Raw genomic sequence first — 23447 nt, forward strand, 5'->3', positions numbered from 1 at the left:
AAGTCATGTTAAGACCTTGATTGTTTATATTCGTTGCTTATTATATTGGCAGTCATGGAGTTTTTGTAGAACTTTTCCATGTTCCACCAAAAGACAACAGGAATCTGAAAGTTAGTGTTCTGTTCATTCATAATCATCTTTAATTCATAGGATTTATTGATGACTGAACTAGTTAAGAGGTTACTTCTGTATCACCTGGGTACCCTGGACTTTTCTCAAGCTCTGTAGGTGGTGCACTTGTGGAATAAAAACTGTCCAGGGGAGTTTTTAAGTGTTCTGCAGGAGCTGCTTTTGAAGTCTTACTGAAATGTACGAGACATTGCAGGTCACTTTGGCAGTTTAGAAAGTCTGTCTGTTCATTTTCTAGGTTTTAAATTTGCTTGCAGAAATTCTGCAGGATAAATAGGTGATCTGAGAAGTAGGATAATTTAACCAAAAAAAAAAAAAATCAGGCACGGTTCTTCTCAAATCGCAGTAAACTACGCCTGAGTTTTGGGGGTTTTTTTGTTAAATTATGTTTTATTGGTCTTTCAATGGCATTGGTTCTGGGATATTTTTTTTTAATGGCAAAATTAGCGAGGGGCGTTGTGTGAATAGGATACATGCCTGCCAGGACCTTTATTTTTTAACATGTGGTAACTTATAGTGAAATCTGATCCAGCTACAAATAAGGCACGCTCATTTAAGCAATGGTCCTAATCATAGCAGCATCTCCCACCATGGTAAGGCTCCTGCCTCATCCTGTCCAGAGATGGGGATAGACTAGTCGTTAACGTAGTTCATCCTGCAACGCAGCCAGCAATAAAGGCAGGCTGCTGGTATCTGAGAGCTGAGAATCATTTAATATTCTAGCACTCAACTTAGTTTGTCTCCAGCTCACCAAAATGCTGGATGGAAAGCAGTGAGTGGTGCAGATGAATCTCTATTGGGAAGGACACGCATCACTTGCTGTGCGCGTGGTCTTTCCAGAAACGCTCCGACAGGAAGGAGAACGGAGTCGTGCTGGAAGCAGGAGCCATTGCCCAGCTTGGAAGATGTCCTAGACGTGGCCCTATGTTTCATGATCACGCAGCTGAAGGATTTGCAATGCAACCTACTCAGCACCAGGATTCTGCTTCAAAAGCACTGGGTGCATTTAAAAAAAAAAAGAAAAAAAAGAAGAAATTATGTCATGGGAATGTCTTCCAGATGATAATTTTGAAATGCAAACAGCAAAGCCCCAGAATAATACTGTTAATGTTGCGTTGGAGAAATGCAGGCCACCCAATTTCACTTTGTGGGTTGACTCTGAAACCTAAAGATTGCAAGTAAAATCAGTTAAAAACCTTCCTTGCTGCTCACGGTCTCGGAGTGTCTCCCATGATTATTTTGTTGTAGCTGACAAAAAAATCTGTGCCCTTCTCAGCCTCCATATCTCCAGCAACCTCCTGGACAACTTACATGGTCCAGTTAAGTCTTCTCTTTGCTTCTGTCTGCAGGAGTCACTCAATAAATCAAATTCCATTTCCAAACAGAGATTATGAGAACTGTAGCCTTGATTATAATTATGCATTTTCCTTTAAATGCATTAGAAAATTCTCAGTTTAAAAGGTGGGTAGGGGTGCTCTAAATTTTCGGTTTGGTGTAATCAGTGGGTTACTGGGCTCTGCAGCAAAGTGTGGGGTTGGGTTTTCAGGAAAATCAGAGCTCTGATCATAGCCTATTTCTGCGTTCCTTGCAGCCGGTTGAAAAGTGGCATTACTTTGAAGATTCTTCCAACCTGTAGTTACTTATTTCCCTGTTACCTTGTTGTCAAAATAGATCAGGTAGGAAATTGCCATACAGTTACTTCTGTATTCCAGACGCGGTATTTCTAAAACCTTCTAAAAATGTCACTTTTCCTGCTTGCCAGTCAGATCAGCGTTTTAGTAAAACACCTGGGTGATTGCAGCTTGTGTATGGAGATCCCAAAAGGCCAGCCCCGACAGCTCGTGGTTTTTCAGCACGTCAGCTTCCCATCCCATCCCTTCCATCCTGTTTTTGTCCGCTCTGCATCCGGAGAAGGTTGGATAGACAAGACTTGCATTGTGGAATGCATCCAACAGGCACTCCTCCTGACTTCAGCAACTTCTTTAAATTTTCTTTAAGCTCTCCAGGGCTATTTTGTTTGACCTTTATTTACTTAGAGTATTCCTTCTAGGAAGGCAATTATTGCCAGCCCCTTGAGTGGTGGCTGTAAACCGGGTTTCGCTGTACTTGGAGCAGTTGTGGTCACAAGCTCTGTAGTTAAGCATCAGCTCTAGTTTCTAACCCTTTCTTCTTCATAGCCTGAAATAAATTAATTTTGGTTTCAAAGTTTCTGTAGCTTGTCTCAGTGCAATAGGGACTTAGGTGTTAGCTTTGGCTTTTTTAATTATTTTTTTTTTAAACTGTATTGAATCAGGGAGAAAAAGCACTCGATTTTTGTCCATCGGTTTTAGTTAAATTATTGTATTATTCCAATTACGTTAGAAGCTTGAGGAATGAAGGACTTCCAAGAGCAAATCCTATTTTTACAAATAGGAGGCAGCATTGAAAAGCCTGCCTGTTTTGATGAGTCATGCAGAAATTTAAAAGAAAAATTAATTAGTTGTACTCATGAATCCTTAACTCTGATAGCTTGATGAGTAAGTAGTGAGAAGCTTTCCATGAGTTTCTTGAGCATTTCTGTTAAGTGCCCCCACAGAGATACTCGGTCTCACAAGACTGCAGTTTAATCTAGCTCAAGGACTTCACTAACTCCACAAATCAAAGACCTTTTTTTTTTTTTCCTTTTTAAATTCGTACTCTAGAAACATTTAGCAGCATCAGTTAATGCTAGTGCAGTGTTAATGCTGAGCTGTGAAGCATTTCAGTCTCAATAAAATTTCAAATTCTCCCGTGGAAAAAATAATTTGCACTTAATACATGTATCCTGTAAGTTGTTTCTATTCCCTTCTTTTTTTCACTTGCTTAAATATATCCCTCCATTTGTTGCTATGGCATAGCCTTAAAAATTCACAGGATGTTCAGCTTGATCAAATAACACAATGAAGACCGTTGCCTCTCGAGTGCTGAATTTTTTAACCTTACATATCCATCCTACATTTTGCTATTTCTGTAAATGAAGTAGAAAAGTCCAAAGGCTCAGAATGAAAGACAACTTTTTTTTTTTCTTTAGGAATTTCTCTTTAGATTCTCAGGTATGGATTTAAATGTGCAAACAGCTATATTTAAGCCTGATAATTTCTGGAATTTTGAAGATTTCCATGCAAGAAAAGCCAGTGTTAGGATATACACACGTGTGTACACAAACCCACCATCATTTGTCATGTGAATAAGTTGTTTTAGGGTATACTTTTATTGAGACAGAAACTGTGACCTTACTAGTGTATGAGATTGAGACACTTATATAGGAACAAGGTAAAACCACAGGTAGGAATTGCTGAATAATTACCTTTAGACCAACCTGAGCAAGAACCTTCCCAAGAGGGCAAGCTCATTTAATGGTTCCTAAAACTCAATCTTGTGGATGTCAATGGTCATGCTTGATTATTTGCGGCAGTGTTTTATGAAAAAGCAATAAAAATGCATTGGGAGTGTACAGAGGAGAAAGGGAACAATAAATGGTTTTAGTTTTTCACTTGAGTCCCTTCGGTGCAAACAGGTAGAGGCTACGTTTCATGCTGCTGTGCCTTAGCTATTTGAAATGTGCGTATGTGTGTGTGTCTGCCCAAAACACTGCTGTGCTCTGCTGGCTTATGATCGACAAGAGACCGGCAATGAGAGGAAAAAATTCTTATGTTTGTTTTAGAGAGAAAGCAATTACAGTTACGGTTAAAGGATTAACCTGTTTTCCAGCTACCTGTGTGCTTATCTGCAAGGCCCTTTGGAGAGCCCCACTAACAACTACAAAGCTTGGCGAGAGGTAGAAAATGTCATGTCCTACGCTCTAGATTATTCCTGATGTTAATTACACTCTTCTGCTTCTTTCCTTCCCTCTTCTGGGCTCTGAAAAAAATATTCTGTAGTAGCAAATGCTGCAAAAGTGACGACCGGATAGCCCCAAGTTTCTACTGACTTATTTAAGCAGGAACATCTTCATGCCTTTGACAGGAATGTAGGTTAAGCATACGTGATATTTTCAAGAACTTGGGGAGCAGGTAGTGCTGTGGAGAGAATAGCTGGTCCTCACGTGATGTGAGGTGTTAAAGGTAGGCTGAGTGTTTTGGTGGATAAAACACTGGCCTTTCGACCTTGGTTCCCATCCAGCTGGAGATCTGGAAATAAATGAGTTTACTGCTGACACTCCAATCCCAGCAGACGAAACTTCACACCAAAATGCCCCCGCGTATAATTTGTCACATTTGGCATCTGCTACTAAGAAAAGAGCAAGAGGCGACCTGGCGCAGAGATGTAATCATCTTTCACCTTCCTGCTGGGGGTGGGAGTATAACAGGGACAATCCAGAAATGCTTTCAAGTCTGGGCCTCTGGGCCACCTCTAGACATCGCTGTCTTCTGCAAACTTGTTACTTGTAGGAAATCACCTGCCATTAGGTTTGTGCAAGGCTTTTGAAGTAGATTGGCTAGAAAGTCAGAAGTGGATTTTTTTGTTGTTTTTTTGTTTTTTGGATTTTTTTGGGGGGAATGCTGTAAAAGAAAGTTGTCCTTGTAGGAGTAAATCTGAACGTGTACAATATTGTATTTTCTTGGTCTCATTGGAACGGCTTGGTAACTGCAGTGCATTTATTACATGTAATTGCACTTTGCAGTGCATCTAAAACTTAAGTTCATGTGAAAAAAAAATAAATCACTATTTGGCCACAAAGTAAAATGCAGCTACTGTATAAAAATATGTATATTCTTTAAAAGCTTTAGTAAAAGAGAAGCTGGAGTGCGTAAAAATTCTTTAATCCTGGAGATCTTTTTAGGCTGAAGTGATAAACCAGGAGTGCTTTGTAAAGCACACACATTATTTATTAAATACTGCCGTTTCAGCATCAGTGGACGAGTTGCAGAGTAGGAGTATCTGCCCAGAGGAGATGATAATTTCAAAGACTGGGTGTGCTGGGGAAACCCAAAGGAGAGAGGAGCTGAAGTTTGGTTTGCTGGGTTCTGCTAACTTCCCTCCTGTGGCCATGGAGCCATAGGACCATGGCATTTCCTTCTGCACAAGTATCGCGCTGAGGAGAGAGTATTGCAAAATAGTGGGAGCTGTGGGGAACGGGGAAATTTAACCCTTCACAGAGAAGGGAGGGAATTAGCAGATGAGAAGAGGGGGGCAAAAATCTGTTTGCACGGAGTGAGGTTGGGAATACCAACCTCTGTTGCCCCCAAAGTGGAGCTGAGCTTGTCTTTGAGCTTACACTTTCTTCTGGGGACATCTCAGTGACAAGGCTGCCATCGTTTGGCATTGTGACCACCCAGCAGGCTGGCTCCCAAAGGAGGAGGTAGGAGGAACACAGGTTTGATTTTAACACAAAGCTGGGGGCTTTGCCATCACCTTCATGAAGGTTTTAGGTAGAAGGCTATAGTTGCTGGTTTTCCTGTTACAGGGAGATCATGGGCTTTCTCTTTCTTCAGAAAGGGGTGTGATAAATCTCTGACTTTCAGTCGCTTTGAGAAAATACTTCACTCTCAAGAGATCGGCTGTTGGAGCTGAACCTCTGAAGGTGTGTAGAGCATGGGCTGCTTTTGGTGTATATTGCCAGGCAAGAACTACTCCCAAATTTCAGTGACATAAGAGTGTTTCCAAACAAAATAAGCAACTCTGCTGTATCTGTTGAATTTCCTTCTTGAGCTTGTCCAGGTAAAATTCCAAGCTGGACAAAAAGGGGAAAGGTGCCTTATCCATATTTATTTGTGGGTTTGCTGGACCATTATTTATTTCCTGAGCCTTAGTATAGCATCTCTGCTACTGCTCTGCTTAGTGAGATCAAACAGAGCAGGAAACATCTCAAATAATAGGTTTGAGAAGTAGGTGAGGACAATAGTCAGACCTGTAATTCAAGCTCTTATTGCATAGGTTCCAAAGGGTTGGTTGACTTCTGGACACACTGTTAGGTGGTTCACTCTTCCTTTGTTCAGACGTGTGGAAAAAAAAAAAAAAAAAGAAACTATAGATAGTAATGTTATCACTCCCTTCAAAAGAGAGTGCTTTTGAAGGGATTGTCTCAGTGTTCTAGTTCTCAGGTCTTCATTTAGATTGGTTTTGAAGGGATTGTCTCAGTGTTCTAGTTCTCAGGTCTTCATTTAGATAAACGTGACTTCCCCTAACTCTGTGGAAGTCAATAAGGTTTATACCAGAGCCGTGGCACTCTATAAATTAAATATTAGGAGCAGTGTTTGAAGTTTAAAGCCCTCCCTCCTCCTGCTAGCTCAGATTTTCTGCTGCTGTGCTTTTTTCTTTATGCCTGAGCACCTTGCTGACAAGTGCTAATAACAAAATGCCAAGAGAGGGTCCAGTCGGAGTTACCACACATTAAACATTCTGAACTTGTCCTTTTGCTCATAGATTGTGCATAATTAATAATTAAACGGTTTCAGTTGTAATGGGTTGACCTTCTTGAACTGTTCATTATTCACAAGCCAAAGGCATCACTCAAACTTTTTTTCCTCTTGCCCTTCCCCGTTCTCACTGTGTGTGCACAGTTCAGCTGGTTTTGAGAAACCAGAGGCTGATCTTGTCTTCTCCTGCAGCAGATCCTGGTTGCTGAAATGTTGCTTGGATGCTTAGGGAAATAGCCAATTTTGGGAATCAGCTGCTGGGGATGCAAGAGGCCAATCGTACCCTGACCCTTACAACTCTTTGTGTCTTTACTGCCATTTAGCAGCATCCCCAATACATGGGTCTTTGTGATACTGGGTAAAAGATATGGTATTTAATGAAAATGAAAGAACTGTTTTCTAGTTTAAAAGGAGTATACCTGTTCTCACTCCCTTAAAATCTTGGGTTTCTACTTTTATTTTGCCTCTATAGTATGATTTCAGTGTGCAGGTGGGTGAAAAAAAGCAGGCCATAGGAGTGCAGCTGGGCCATTCCCTATGGCTACATCAAATGTGACCTTGTAGGTTTGCTTTATTTCCTCATTTTCCCATCCCTTTGAGTCCCAGACGAAGTCCAGGGAACTTCAGGATACAAAAGAGGATGTATTTATTTTGTGTCGTTTGGGAACTTTTGCTTTTATGCAACGTGGTGATTGCTCAAGTTACAGCAGCTATTTCTCTCGTTCTCACCTTTCTACTACTCGAATGGTCTTGCATTGAATAATATCAGAAACTGAAATATTTCAGTCGTTGGTTTCTCTGGGGTAGATCTCATAACTCATAATGCATTTCCTAGTGAGTGTTTTCTTGAGATCGATGCACTCTCCCAAAAGGCTTGCAACGTGTCGGGCAAAGAGCCAGTAAATTTGTGGGGTGCCCAGTCTAAAATCCTTGGGAAGACTGTATTAAAGCATCTGGTTTTCATATGGAGATCCATCTCCACCAACGCACACAATCTCTTCCCGAGCTCCCGAGAGCAAACCAACCAAGGCATGGCCATGACTGGCAGGTCTGTGGCAGAAGAGAGTGGGCTTGGATGGGGATGAAATTACCTGCATTGTACAGAAAAATGTGCCAAAAAAAAGGTAGCAATGAACATTTACTTTCATCCAGGTGAAATTTTCTTGCGTGTTTATGCAGGAGCCATATTCCTGTCCTGCTCCCCAGCATGGACTGATCCCACCCAGCAGCCCCATTATAGGGGTGATTGCATGAAGCTCCTCACTTGTATTTTACTTAAAATAAATAGCGGGGGTAGAGCCTGGGGAATGGGCTCCAATAGCTTCGCCCTGTAATTTTCAAAATGTAATATATGCCCAGAGTATTTCCTACCTGCTCTGCTTGGAGTCTGTCCCACCTGGGAAGGCAGCGTTGGCCGCAGCGGGAGGAAGCCCAGGAAGGCTTTGCTGGAGCAGGGAAAAGGATGGGAAGAGGCAAAACCCACCGGGCTCCACGCCGTATGAGTGAGCCTGACATTCTGCCCTGCATTCTCTGTATTAATAAGAATAATTTTCATGCGCAGTTCTTTGAAGTGGAGAAAGTTTAATTGCAGTGCTTATTTCCTCGTGTTCCTTCCGCTCTCTGGTGGAAAACCTTCCTATATTGATGTCATTTATAAGTTTAGAAACAATAACCTCTCCCTCACCCGGTCTAAGTTCAAAGAGAATTTGGGCATGTTATATCAAACACTCCTTGTATTTAATAGAAGTCTTTGAAAATCGTAAAGCAATTTTGGCTTCTCCTTTTACTCTTCAGTTACTTTTGATTTAATTGTATTTTCCAGCAGTTTCCAATTGTTTGAATTGGAAACAAAGCCTTAATAAGAGTTCTAGTTAATTTTCTGTCTTGTAATTACCGATCTCATTTTTCTGATAATTGGCCACAGCAATTATATGTATATTTACTAATCACATAGGAGGCTCTGCAGTTGGGTCTATCTGCCACCATTGATAATGGCACACACATTGCAGAGGTGCTTTTATCATCTTCTTTTTTCCACTACATCAAAGCTATTTCCTCGCATTCTCAATAATGAATACATGCATGCATTTGACACAGTTGTGTGCTAGAGAAATTGTTTGGCTCCCACCAAATGCTGCACGCTCTGAGTTTCTTGCCTGCAGCGCTGGAAGGTTGTATGTAATGATATATTGCTCATCCAAATGGCCAAAGCACTCCAAAGCACAGTGAGATTAAAATAAGTCATTCCTTTGTTAATTTAAATAGGTGCATGTATCATACTTTGCAGGGTACTTTGTGTAGGGATGTCAGGGAGGAAAAAAGCCGCCGAAAGGTATTTTTAATAGCAAATGAGAATAGATGAGAATGGAGTCATTTGCAGCTGCCTGTTTTATGTGGCTCTCTTGTTCCAACTGTAGGTCTAATGAGATGACACTGTTAAAGTACTCTGCAGTGTAATTTCATTACATCCTGAGCTGTTACACTATAAACACAGTGGAGCTCTCTGTCATTCTTGGAAAAACTCCTAAATTCGTAAAGCCCTTCTTTGCAAATGGTGATGTTGTTTGTTCCCTGGTTGTTGGGTTGTTGGTTTGTTTTTTTCTTGTGCTCTTAATTTATTTTTTTTCTTTTCTTTCATAAATACTGGGTGGTTATTTTCAACCACTAGACTGGTAAATCCTGCTTTTTTCCATCTTAAAAATTCTTGCGCCTTTTAAATCTCCAACAGACAGCATATGAGGACAGCCTCTAAAATGAATAAGTGTAAATAAACATGAGTGTAAATAAATAGCAAATGCAGTGAAAGAAACAAAGGTCAACACAAGAATAATTTCACAGCTCTTTGTTAATTACAAGACCATTTGTGTGTTACTTAAATAATCATTAATTTCTCATTTACACTTTCCCTACCTTCCTTTTTACCCTGTGGCTATCATTGTCCTTTTTTCACCTCCCCTCAGTGTCTTTCCACATGTTTTTACCCATTGTGTAATACTCATTAGTTGAAATTCAGTGTTTTATAACACATTCTCAGTAGAATTTGTACCTTTCTCCCTCAAATTCTCTGTGTGAAAAGGGGGCTTTGTGCCTTCCATTTTTTTTTTTTTTTCCTTCTTGTTGTTGTTGTTGCTGTTACATTACTCTCCCTCTTAAAAAAAAAAAAAAAAAAGAAAAAAAAAGAAAAAAAATTATCTTCTCTCCTTCTGACTATGCTTCTTGTTTTCAATCCAATCCCAGGAATCGCCCGTCCTTCCAGCCGGGGAGTTCTCTGAGCCATTTGTACACTTCATCACTCAATGGTAAGCTCAGTTTGCAAACATGCCATGCCCTCAATGTAAATGATACATGCCATTAACTCGGCAGCTCGGCGAGACCTTATGGCTTTCCTTGCATCCTTTCTGAGAGAAGAGGGACTTGGGGGCCTTGGGCAGATGGGGCAGCAAAGCTAAGCAAACTGTTTAAATTATGTAAACGTTATTTACACAAAGGGTCGTAAAAGTACTTACAAGGGTTTTTTCCTGGTTTTAATAAACCTGCCCTGAATGTGGGTGCAGTCTCGTGCTCTGAGACCCATAAGAATTCATCCGGGGGAGTAAAGAGATCACAAAGACTTGTGTGTATAATAGCATTATTCAGGGCTTTTTAAAATATTACTTATAAAATTGCCTCAACATTTAGGAGGACAAGCAGCCTTGATTAATTCATTGGCTTTTCAGTAAGTAATTTTTACTGAGAGTCATATTTTGAGCCACACCACTGGGTATATTTTCTTTCCTTAAAACTGAATAGTTCGTTGGAAACCTTTTAAATTAAAGGAGAATTGGGGAGAGGAGGAATTTGTAGAATAAAGAAGACAGTTCTTGAGTGACTAGAGAATAAAAATCTTGAGGGTAAGCTGTCCTAAAGAAACAAAACAAAGGTAGAATCCTTTTTTAACTGTCTTGTACTGCCCCCCGCCCCCCCCAAAAAAAAAGAAAAGGGCAGTCATTTATGTGTGGCAGAAGAAACCAGCTTGAAATTTGTACAGAAATGATGTGTTTGAGAGAGAAGGGAATGTGTGCTCCCAGGGCTGGCTGCTCAGCTGTGCTAAATCAGATGGAGCCACCATCTCCCCGTGTGCCGAGAGGGATTCCTGCATCAGGGACACCTCCTCGGCCAAAAGAAGGGGCTGGACCCCCCCAGCCCCACACGGGTCTGTGGATCGGGCTCTGCAGCACCATCAGGGTCTCTGCTGGGTGCCGGGGCCGCTGCGGCAACAGTCATCGAATAAAATTGAATTTTGAATACCTAACATAGGAGAAAGTACCTCTCGGGACTGACAGAGTATGTAACAATACAGACACAAAAAGCAGTCTGATTATCGGTTAATTAAAGTAACTAAATAATTAAAGTTTGTGTAACATAGGCCTCCGTTTTCAATAGTTTCAGTTTACAGAGAGCCGTGCCATTTGGAGGGTTCTGCGGCGCAGGAACCGCCGTGCGCGGAGGCCGATGGCTTTTTATCCCTGAAAAAAAAAAAAAAAATTGATGACAGACTGGATTTTAAAAAAAAAAAGTAATTCTCATTGAGGCAGAGGGGAGGGATAACCCGTGTTAAAATTTCCACAGATGTCAAACTGAAGCATAACTGATGGTGGCTAATAGCCTGGGTGTCCCTGGGGACGCAGCTCCTTTGGACTGTCAGATTTGAGCTCGTGGGGCAGCCCGCGTGGCTCCCCAGTGCCAGGGTTATTTTTGGGGGGCTTGTCGTTGTAGGGCAGGTAAATCTTATGGTTAACACCTCCAATTTACAGCACAGATCGTCTGGTATTTTAGATCTAGTGTTATATTGGCCGTGCTTTTCCGTGGGAGGCGTTGCTGTTTAAAGAAAAAAAAAAAAAGGCAAATAAGAAGAAACCGGATAGTATTTAAGTGATCGATTCCTACCGAGTATTAGAGATGTCAAGTGAACGGCGTATCAGACTTTATGACTTTATGCCAATTACGCCGTAAAGAGGGGCGGTTTGGATGTAATCCAATTAGTCAGTAGGCAGCTCCTGATGGTCACCTCTGTGCCACGTTATTGTGTTCCCTCATGCAGCTCCGCACAGCCCTCAGTCGCTAATTGCACCTGTTGCAGGGAAAACTAGGACTATTTGGATGAGAAACATGATCTTATAAACAGGTTAATGCTGTGTAATGAACTATCACCCTGCAGTGTAATGGAAATAAATGTGAAAAAATTAAGGTGGAAACCCCAGGGTATTGTGCGTTCTCCTGAAGCTGCTTAGCGTTGGAGTTAAATTTCCCACCTGTTTTTGAAATACTTGGTGTGGAGCTATGGAATATGGAGCTATGGAATAATGCCTGGCAAAATGAAAATTAACTCACTGAGCTGGCTGTTTTTTGATGGTTTCATATTTACACACTTTCATGGTGGCACACAGTGTAGACCACTACATCCCATAAGGGGAGGGGTGGGAGGGAAGAAATCCATTAACATTTTGGCCACTGTTAAGAGCCCCGTCTTCCATCAGCACATGATAAAGTTAAGAAATACATAGAAGTTCTTCACTCTGTGTTAAAAGAGGATATCTTCAATATTTAAGCAAGTAGAATAAATGAGCAGTTATTTATATATGACCATTTTGTTTTATGACACGTAGCATGAAAAAGCAACCAAAGGAAAGACCAGCACCTGAAGATTTAATGGTAAGTGGAACTTCAGAGCCCCTCAGTATGTATTTGTCTGTGAGTACTTTTAATTCATGTATATAGAAGTGTATCCATTTTTTTTAATGCATTTTTCAGTATGTACAAATTCAAATCTAAGCTCTTTCTGGCTTGTGCAGCAATTACATATTTACAGAGAGCGCACAAACCAAAGGTTTAATTGCGATTCCCCTGAAGTTAATGGGTATTTTGCTGTTACCTTCATCGTGGCCAAAGCTTCACTTGGGATTTGGGGAGTTAATACAGAACTTTCACAGCCAGTATCGAGTTTCAATCAAAACCATTTTGATGCTTAATACATATTTTTTTTTCCAGTTTGTATGTCCAGGGATTACAGCTTAATGTAGGTCACTCTTTGTCGTCATTTGCCAGTCTTAACCTTTCAAAATCTGAAGATTGAAAACGGAGGATGTGGTCAAAATTGTGTATTTTTAATGAAATGCAGGAGCTACTGTTTTCACTTATATTCATGTAAAATGAAATTAGATTGGCTGCAGAAGATTGAGGTAATGTGTGGCTTTGGTCTGTCCCTAGAAGGGCTCTCAGTGGTGGAATCTGAGTTCAGAGACCACTTCTTTTCCTTGCAATTGTCATTTTTTCAGTAAGGCAATAACAGGGTACCTGCTCTCAGGCTGGTCCCTTGTGGCTCTGCATTTAGTGCAGAGTGCAGTTTTGACTGGTTTTAGGCAGTAGAAAAATACCATATCAAACAATTTTTACAAATATTTACAGTAACTTATATAATAGATAAGAGTTGTAGCCCCCTCTGACTGTCATCATGTATCTTTGATTTTTTTTAAATGTTTCATTACTTTTATTCGTGCGCTATATTTCCTGAAACTTGGAGGTTTATGTAAAATCATGATAATTTATTTTCCGTGCATTAAATATCTAGGAATAACATTAGCAGATTTTAGCAAGCTACAGACACATTGGCGTCATTTCATTTTTTGTTTACATACTGTGAACTGCAAGTAGAAAAAACAAGTGTTTCTATTGCAGCTATTCTCTAGTTAAAGGCTAATCTCTGAAGATGCCCTGGGGCAGATATCTCACGATCCAGACTAGTCTCAATTTAGATCCTGGTTAGTAAAGTATTTTATTGTGAATCTAATTTTAAGGATATTAACTTCAATAGATCTACATCTGAAGTTAGGCACCTGCTTAAATACCTTGGTAAAATGAGGCCTTAAAGTTTATCAGAGCCCCTCCACTTTGTGGTGGTGTGTGTCTCCTACGAAAGGCTCACACTGCCTTATTTTGTCTTTTTTATTAACTTTTGATGGTTGGAAAATTCTTGCAGTTAGTCACATCTGAGAAAACTTGGAACAGGTTCTAGAGATGTAGACACATTTACCTTGTGCACTATTATGCTATGGCTGGATAGCTTAGCTATTAAAACAACGGAATAGGGTTTCATAAAACCTATATCTGTTTGTAAATGCATGTTTCAGTGATGCAATAGGCCTGCCACTTATAAATAAAACATCTGCAGATCGCACATACCCCCATAAGTATATATGTATGTTTGTAAGCAATAACACCACTCCAGGGTGTAGAGTCATAAAAATGAGGCCAAAGGGTGAGTGCCTGCAGTACCAGGGAAGTGCACAGATTTATCTTTACAACTACATGCCCTGGAGTGTGCTAGTCCCCTTTTTAGGAGGTCTTTTTGTAAAATAATTTTAAAATTATAGCAGCTCAGGAAATAAATTCTAAAAAAAAAAAAAAAAAAAAACCCCCCTTATTTTTTAACCAAAATTTTTTGTTTAATGCTTTTTTCTAAATTAAAGCAGCTGAGGAAATAAATTTTAAAAAAAAAAAAAAAAAAAAGCCGCCTTACTTTTTAAGCAAAATCTTTTGTTTAATGCATTTTTCCTCCTCCTTATGTTACTTCCTATTCAATTATAAATGAACTTACAACAAGTACTAAAGCATGAGGCAGGCAGCTGCAGAAATAGGGAAGTGACCCCGTCCTCACCTGCAACGTGGCTGACCCTCCCAACCTGCCCCAAATTCCCTCCTCCAGCCCGATGGGCTCAGAGCACCCCGTGCTTTTCTTTGCATTCTTGCACTTACCTGGTCTCATCCAGGAGCACTTTATTTATAAAACTCATTATGCATATATACATTAGCAGATATATGCCCACACACATAGTAAGTCTATAGCCACACAGCATTATCTGTACATGCATAGACATGTGTATATAAACTACCATACTTTTTTTTTGGAAAGCAAGACCAAAGCAAAAGCTGTTAAATATCCTCGGAATTCTGGAATTGCACACCCAAATATCCTTTCTAACTCCACGTCATCCCTTTCTGAAACCCCTGTTGTAATTCTGATGGGTATCTCCCTGTTAAATACCAGAGTGGGCAGAGGGATGCGGATTCCATCAGTGAAATCCTGGACTCGTCAAGGTCAGTTTATCGTTGATTTAAACGAGAGCAGGGTTTCACCTTTTTCATTGTGTTGTTTTGGGTTTTATTTCTTGTTTAGAAGAGGTGCACTAGCGAGGATGAAAGGTGTGACACGTAATCATCGTTAGCTTCAGAGAGAACAGTAGAGTGCAGGCTCTCTCCCCGATGGACATTAACCGTACTGGAAGCCACTATTTGGTAGCCAATTTAGTATAATTAAAGACTGAAAGCAAAATGAAGGGAGCGGAACATCAATCTTTTTCTACTCTCCTGATAATCGGTGAATTGTTAAATGCATTTTAAGAGTCGACTAACAATACCTGGAGTGTGGGATTGGCAACTCCGGGGAAGTCAGGGGTTACATCAGGGATGGATTTACCCCGTCTGTCATGTCAGGAAGCCCTTTTTTATAAAAGTCACTGTGCACATTTTGACAGAAAATAGGGCCAAAGCCAAGGCTGTATGAAATTCCTGTATAAAGTCAGGCTTTCCAGTACCATAGATATTATTGTGCAAGCGAACACCGAATTTCCATAACACTATAATTCAGGTTCCTGTATTTACATTTGGTCACTATGGCCTTTCTTCTGTGTATCCATCCACAAAACAAGATATAACATCAGTTTCTCTGTGTCATGATAATAACCAATGATTTCATTGTTTCAAAGTATTTCAGATTAACAGACTTTTGCCACAGAAGTGAAAAAAAAAAAAAAGTAATTTCACCAAATAATGGGAAAATTATCCATCCTGGGAAAGGAACAATCTTTATAATTGACTGGTGGATGTTCTGAACCTTGTGCTCATGGTGTCTGCTCTTTTGTCTCTGGTTTGTTCCCTCTTAAGAAGAGAAAGGCAGAGAGTTGGTTAAATTGGACGTACTCCTCTTTCAGCACCGGAGGAGTCTGCACAACATCTTAGCGTGTTCCTCTGTCTCTCTTCTCTCCCCTCCCAAAAAGAAAAAGCAGATCCTAACACGTCTTCTGTATGAAGATTAATTTAATTATTTTTTTTCCTCCCGTCAACTTCCTGCTCTCATTTGAAGCGTGGAGTTTGGCGTCACGAGCCTGGCTCCTGGGGAAATGCAGACATAGGTGTGTATTTAGCAATTGCCATGTGGTGATACGGGGTAAGGTTTCAGCCTCTGCTTGTGCCGCGTCTGTGGGTGGGCATCCAGGGGCTGGTTCGGCTCAGGAAGCTGTAGATCTGACTGTATTTACGGTATTTTTTTCAGCAGCTTTCCATTCTAAGCTCTATTTAATGGAATCTATGCATAGTAAGTAATCAGGTCAGAGAGAAGCAACATCCCCTGTTTGAGATCAATCGCTGGCTAATACTTTATCTAGGCCACTTTATTATCTCATGCTGATTCCATTCCCATTCTCCTCCTCCTTTGTAGCATGCACTTCAGCTGTGGTAAAAGTACGTATCGCATACATATTAAAAACATATACCCATTCTATCTGTATGTAAATGTGTGAGACACAGCTGGATATTGCAGGAGTTTGATTTACTAATAGTTATTATCTGTTCTAGCTGTTCAGAGGCAAAGAGAGTTTCAGAAAACAAGCTAGCGCAGAAATTGCCTTTATGATATCACTATCCTCCTTTGGTAATTGTTTAAAATCTCTTCTTTAGCTGGAAGCTTGGCCTTTTATTTTGCAGATTGTATGCACTTTTCAGAAAGCCAGCAGAATTGTTGAAGTCTTTTGTTGAGTTTTTTTGTTAGTACAGCATTGAACTCTACCATGCTACATACGGCTCTTTAAATGAAAGCGATTTACTTAAAGAAATTATATTTGAAATACCAAAAGTCAAGCGTGTAGCAGTATTTCCCATGGAGGCATAAAAGTACAGTTTTTAAGATGCTGCTTGGATTTCTCAGGGAAAATATTGAGCAGGGAGAGGCAAAGCTTTTGGCCAAGGATATAGTCAGCTTTTGCACTGAATTACTTTTGCGCAGATCTATTAATTTTTGTTCGAGTCTCCAAATTTTAGACACAACTTCTAGCTTTTCTCCTTTTTTTTTGTTTTAATTTAAATTACTGACACATTTTATGTTGGTGTTTTATTAATTTAGAAGATTGTACTATAAATTGTACATCATCTGTGTCAAAACTACTGACCTGCTAGAAAACATGATTTTTTTTTATTTTTTTTTTAATTTTACTGCCTAGTGCAATTTTGAAATTTCCCATTCCTGTGTGTTCAGAAATCCCTTTCTCCATTTCAGGAGTGGTGTGTAGACCAGCCACGCTGGTCTCATTGGCTACAATGGGCATTTTTTTCAGATAGATCATTTGTTTGTATATTTAAACGTGTTAAGATATGTGTCAAGATATCACAGACTTTCAAAAATAGGTTCTGGGTGGCTGTTCCTCCAGTACAGGAGATTAAAAATGCTTTTAAGCAGCAGTATTTTCAGTATCTGTATTCCAGAGGGTCTGGAGAGTAGCACTTCATACCAGGTAGACCTAAACTTGTTTGCAGTGGCTTGTTGTTAAACCATTTTTTTTACAGCTTTTAGGAAATACTTCTATGGTTTAAACAAACAAGTGGAGGATCAGTATAATCCTACCTGGATTTTCATATAAACCTTCAGAATAAAGCCAATAAAATACCGCCACTTACGTTTGTCAACAAAAGGGATTTCCCCCAGCAGGTAATTTGGCTTTGCACTCTAGCAGTGGCATCACTGACTGAAGATCCTTGTATGGTTTAAACAAACAAGTGGAGGAGCAGTATAATCCTACCTGGATTTTCATATAAACCTTCAGAATAAAGCCAATAAAATACCGCCACTTACGTTTGTCAACAAAAGGGATTTCCCCCAGCAGGTAATTTGGCTTTGCACTCTAGCAGTGGCATCACTGACTGAGGAGCTGAGATTGCTGCACAGGTTGGGTTTTTGGATGGTGTTGACTTTTGAGAAAGACCAGAGGGCTGCCTGCACTTTGCTTTTCGTGAACACACCCTGTAAATCATTTGAAGGCGGCTTTACAGATGAATGTTTTCAGGCTGCATCTATGTAGCTGTTTATGCATCATTGCTGGATCCCAGTGAGCCAAGATATTTTTTTCCTCTTTGGCTACTTAAAAGCATTGGGTTTTGCTTTTTTTTTCCCCGAGCCAGTGCAAGATCTCTGAGCAGCGATGGTTTGTCCAGCGTAAAATTGTCCATGCTTGGGCCTGTGATGGATAGCTTTGTTTGCAAACATTTAGACTCTCCTCTGTCACAGTGATCCCAGTTATTCGCCCCGTGACAAGCAGAAATTCTGACAGACACCGGAACACGTGCCAGATGTGAAGGAGAGGACGCTCTGATTTCCCAAAGAAAAAAGTACGGAGCCAAGTATTTTAGCTGTTGTTAAATATGATAAATATTAGTCTGTATCTGCAATCTATCAATTCAGACATACAGTGCACAAGGAGTTCTGGATCAAATCCTGGGTACATTGGAGGCAGTGTCAAAATTTATATTGACTTAATTGATGCTGGGGTTTCACAGTAGGGCTTGGGATGTTCTTGTGTTCATCATCTTTCTTGGTGAGGGTAGCTCAGGAGTTGGAGAAAAAAAAAAGGTAATATTTCAGGTGGCTGCGTTGCTCAACTTGTTCCTGGTTCAGCTGAAACGTGGAAAGATGGGTTATGGGTCTGTCCCCTCTCTCCTTAAAAAAATAACCCGTCTCTGTCCTTAGGAGTGGGATTTGCTCTGCTTTGTCACTGGAGAAATCAGCTATCAAAATGGAGAAATATATCAGTGTCACTAAATCCAGCAATTACAGAAGACTAAGATTGTGACAAGGTTAACTTGTAAGCACCAGAGTTTTAAGGTGTTCTCTTCATTCCCTGTCTTCTGCCGTCCCACTGCTCCCCCCACCACGGACTTTGTGCAGAAAACGCTAATATCTGACTTTCTATCATGCCCTAAAGCTGCACAATATACTGGCACTTTCCAGTGAAATGTGAAAAGAAATAACTTGAGATGGCTCAAAGAAGTATTGAAAATCTGAGGAAATTGGACAAAAACAAATTGGCAACAGCTTAGAGTCATACAGTTAATATTTTTGGTTACTTGAGTCTCCTGGGCTTTGCCATTTAATTTGAGCAAATGTTGCATTTGGCACTTCTGGTAGTTCTGTAGTTCTCCAGACACGGAGACAAATATTTACATCTCACTCATTTTGGTAGCAGAATTGCAAATCTTTCAATTATGAGACATTTGTCTTGTTGGTATTTTTATGTCAGCTGTCTTCCCTACATATTTATTTAAAATAAATCCAAAAAAACGTCTGTTAAGAGTTCCAAAGTAAGAGCTGTATCTTTAATTCCCAGAATATTGGCCTTCCTGTTCGTTCCAAATTCATCAAGGAATTTGCTCTAACAGGCGACTGTTGAAATCTACGTACGATGTTTATTTGTATGATAAAACTGGAATTTTAAATTGCTTCCAACACCCTGCATGGATTAAAATTGCTGGCAGCTACTTTGTGGGTCTGTATCCTGATTAGCACCTCAAGACGCTCCTGCAGTATTAAATAAGAGTAATAATTGCCTATGAATAAGCAGAGTATAAAGCAGGCGATACAGATATGCCTTCTTAGTGACCTGTGTGCATTATGCCTCAAATCCCTTAATCAGATTTGTGCCGGTTGATTCTTGCATCTGCAGAAATTCAGCTGGAGGATCAGGGCCTAAAGTAGTAAAAAATCAATTAATACTACTTTCTAATTTGTGCGGTTGACAAAAAGGCATATAAATAGGGGACATTTTTCTACTTAAGAGGGGCTGCACTGAAAGATTTTTAATTGGATTTTCATTGTGATTGACAGCATTTGATTATGACAGTAACTTTATTTGGCTGGACTGTTATAGCCCTCTTGTTCAGGGTTTTGTGGTGGGGTTTTTTTTTGTTGTGGGGTTTTTTTTTGTTGGTTTTTTTTTTTCCATCAAAGCTCTTTTTTATCCGCTGAATCCCCAGCGGAGCAGCAGTGCCTGTGAAAGAGCCTTTTAGCACCTTTGTTGCAGCCATCCCTGGTGATGATTGGACCCAGCTGGTAGCAGATAAGAAAATGTGCCTTTCACAAAGAGGTTGCATCTCCCGTCTCCTCCGTTTCAATAATTTTAAGAGCCCCAGAAACCTGTTGAGGATTAGAAGTAGCTTTAGATGTGAAATGAGTGTTAAGTATTAGTAATCGGGAGATTAGGGCCCCGGGGACAATGGGAGATAAACAACTGCAATTAAGGCAAATCTGCCAGAGTAAACAAAATTTAGCAGAAACAGATGCCCTAACCATTTTGGGGGATTGATTGGAGGGCACCGAGGAATCGATTTTTGTCTTGTTTACACTTCCAAACCCCTGTGATAAACTGGGAGGCTAAATATTTCATACAGCCTGATTTTAGTTAATTTTTTTCCAGCTCCTCACAGTAGGTCTGCTCTCTTCTAACAGTGACCAGGCCCGAGTTTATTCAGCATTCACAGGGAGCAGCTAATTGTCTATGAAGGGCCCCTGTGTTTAAATGGGCTTGACAGGAATTTAAATTTTGTTTCAATCAACCTCTGTGCTCACAGCCTGCTCCAGTTTCTAATTTTTAAATTAAACATGATTTTTTTTTTATTTTATTTTATTTATTTATTTATTTTCCCCCCTAAAGCTGCAGCCTCTCCTCTGGAGCCGGCTGCTCGCGCTGCCGCAGCTCGGGAACGGGCAAGGTTTATTAAGGCCCTAATGGCAAAAAAAAAAAAAAAAAAAAGCACGACGAACCGCAGCCGTGGAAAAGTTCATTGTCCCATAAATGTGCATCTGCCCGTTCGGATTTAATGGGAGATGCCAGGGTAAAACGCTCGGCTGGGGGGAATCGGGGACGGCTCCGCCGGCGTCTGCCCGCGCGGCTGGAGAGAGAGCCGGGGTTTCCACCGGGGAAAGGCTCCCGGTAGGGAACGGTGGCATTCAAATACAAGTCTGAGAATGGAAATGGTTTTTGTGGCCTCAGTCGTTTGTTCAGTGACCTTGTGAGAGATTCAAAGGATTTTTTTATATTTTTTTTTTCCCCAAGCCAACTAGTGGTGATGTATTTTGCTGCCTTCTCTGTGTTTTCTCCACGGTTATTCAGACGTCGTGTCGTACCTGTGCTTTTTCTGCTCCCGAAACGGGGTGATTTGACCATCTATTCCTGCTTGATCATTTAATACTTGCTTGATTTAGTCTATTTACTAAACCTGGCAAACACAGGGATGTTATTTTGCGCTAGATGTGTGTGCAGGCATGTAATGCAATACGATCCTACGGAGGACTTTTAAAAACAACTTGTTCATTTGCGGAAACTTCATCAGGAAAGCGCTAGCGATGTGCAGGCTGTTTCATTCTCTCTTTTTTGCTTCCAGCCAGATCATTTTCTGGGGTGTTTCGGTTTTGTTAATTGTTGTTATTTGTGTGTGAGTGCGTGCGCGCACATGTGTATGCACTCTGCATCTTCTACTCCAAGGTTTGGGTGAAAAACGTTCGGGAGATTGTTTCAGTTTGCTCCGGCTTAGTGATTTTTATTTTTCTTTCCTCTCAGTAGAAACCAGTTTCTTAAAACATGGAGAAAGCAGCTGTTTTATCCACCCTTCTTCCCCAGTCCAGGGGAACACTTAGTCCCCGTTTGAAGGTTTTAATGTCTGAGTAGCTCCACTTGGTGTCAATGGAACCAATGGTGTGCTTGGGGTGAGGCATCAGCTGAAGACACTTCTGCAGGTGCATCTACATTAACATTAAGAGTTCAGGTCAGGTGTGAATCTCCTGCTCTTTCAGACCTCACCACTCTTTCATTCTCATCACAGACAGGTCTCGGGGGCTCATGAGTTGAATCGATTTCAAATGAAACCAAACCAGAAGATGTGCTCCAGGCACACACCTAATGAGCTCCAGCTACTAATGGGTGCTGTGTCCGCAGACCAGACCGGAGCTGGTCAAAAGGAAAACCTCTTCCATCCCTCAAACATTGCACCAACCGTTTCACTCTGCGGATCTGCTTCTGCTGTCGACAGCTTGCTAATGTTGACATACTCTGTCAGCCTTGGGCCACTCTCTCTGTTCCTCTTCTACAGCTCTTCTTAACCTCAGCGGCACTTGCAGAAAAGCACACTCCAATTGTACTTCGGTTGCCTTAGTTTTTTTTAAGAGTCATCACAAAAAAAAAGAAAAAAAAATACCTTTGCTGGGAATGAGCTGGTTTTTGTTAGCTAAGCACCAAGAGCCGTGCCAAGAACAGTTATCGGCTTAATAGCAAATATCAAAAGCAGAACTGCTGGGGAAAGAATGATCTGCAGATGGGCAAATAGACTCCTCTGTGCCACAGCCAAAACCAAAACTCTGTAGTAAATTCAAGACTAGTATATGCCACAGAAAGAGAACAGGATAAAAACATACCTGGGGTCCTGCACTAGAAGGGGACCAGGTTGTTTGAGGTCAGGTCCACGCTACAGAAGTCAGAGGAGCTGCACTGATTCCTGCTAATCTGACCTGAAAAAAAAATTCCCTCTTGACCCCGAGCCTGATGATGACAGGCCAGCCTGGACACATCAGCCTGGTGCACAAGGGGTCTCTGGAGACTGTTTTTAGGGCCACCGGCACATGGTTTGGCTATGGCCAACGTCCAGAGCTTCAGAAGATGGTTACAAAAAGGATTTTAATCATAATAGAAGGATCTGTTTAAAAATGGAAATTCAGGTGTGATATGTGGACAGTTCCTCCTCAGGTTAAGGGTTTCAGGTTTAAGTCAAGCTGTCTTCATCTTGCTCCGTCCATCGCGCTTGGGGACAGCCGTTACTTAAGGACAAATTCCATAAATCGCAGCAGAATTTTGGTGCCTCAGCAAAACTACTAAACCAGCCAAAAATCGCTTGCAATTAACTTTATCATATAAAAAGTGAAAGTGCATTGGTAAAAGTTAATCTGAAAATAGATAAATAATACCCCAAAAAAACCACCAAACCACCACCAAAAGGAGTCCTTCTCAAAAAAAAAAAAAAGGTATAAATGAGAAATATAGCTCAAAGACTTCACCACTTAGTAGTGTTATCCATTTGTCTTGGCTAGATACATCTTGTATCATCTTTTCACTATCTTAAATATCATCAGAGGGATAAAATCATTAGTGTGCTAATCTGGATAGCCATAGTTCTAACGCTGACCTAGGCTAATCTGCCTTTGCAATTTCAAGAACTATGTTTGACTCCTCTGAAAGTAACCTTAAATTGTAGTCTTGTAAGAATTCCAGAGCTGTATCCTTCACTCCTTCTCCTAATGAGGTTATGACCAAATGCTCATTATAATTGCTTTAGACTCCTTTTAATTTTCAAGCTTATTAATCATAAGAAGAGTTATTTAAAATTGCATAAATTAATCTTAGATTAAAAGCCCATCAAAGCCTCGAAACAATTAAGAATAAGTAGGATTTCCCTGGGGCAGCAAGTTTTATTTTAATAGTGTAGTCAGGTGGATATCAGAACACTGAAGTATGGTAGTGATTAATGTATGCAAAATTTAAATGAGAGTTTTTAAATGGCAAATCTAAATCACATATTGACCTAACTGTAGGCTTTAACTGCATTGTCTGTCATATATTTAAACTGTTTAGTAATCAACGTTTTAATTACAGTGTATGTCAGGGAGGCCGTGCAACAAACAAAACTCACCGCTTCCCGCGTGGAACCCTTTAGCGGGGAGCCCGTGAGCTCTGTGGAATAAATAAGGGATGAGGAAGGAGCAGAAACTTCACGGAGACTCATGATTTTGCTCATGGATGTGTTTTTTGTCCCTGC

At 40.5% G+C, this 23447-nt stretch overlaps 1 protein-coding gene across 1 annotated transcript in view; it reads left to right on the forward strand.

Moving 5' to 3' along the window:
• The window catches only part of MAP2K5 (mitogen-activated protein kinase kinase 5), a 135464-nt gene that overhangs the window by 102055 nt on the left and 9962 nt on the right, over positions 1-23447 (forward strand). Inside the window, exons 20-21 of the mRNA XM_014952762.1 lie at positions 9744-9805; positions 12152-12197. Of these exons, the coding sequence (XP_014808248.1) occupies positions 9744-9805; positions 12152-12197 (108 nt within the window). The remainder of the gene's footprint in view (positions 1-9743; positions 9806-12151; positions 12198-23447) is intronic.

This window comes from Calidris pugnax, unplaced genomic scaffold, assembly GCF_001431845.1.
Source record: "Calidris pugnax isolate Ruff unplaced genomic scaffold, ASM143184v1 scaffold187, whole genome shotgun sequence".
Taxonomy (NCBI): domain Eukaryota; kingdom Metazoa; phylum Chordata; class Aves; order Charadriiformes; family Scolopacidae; genus Calidris; species Calidris pugnax.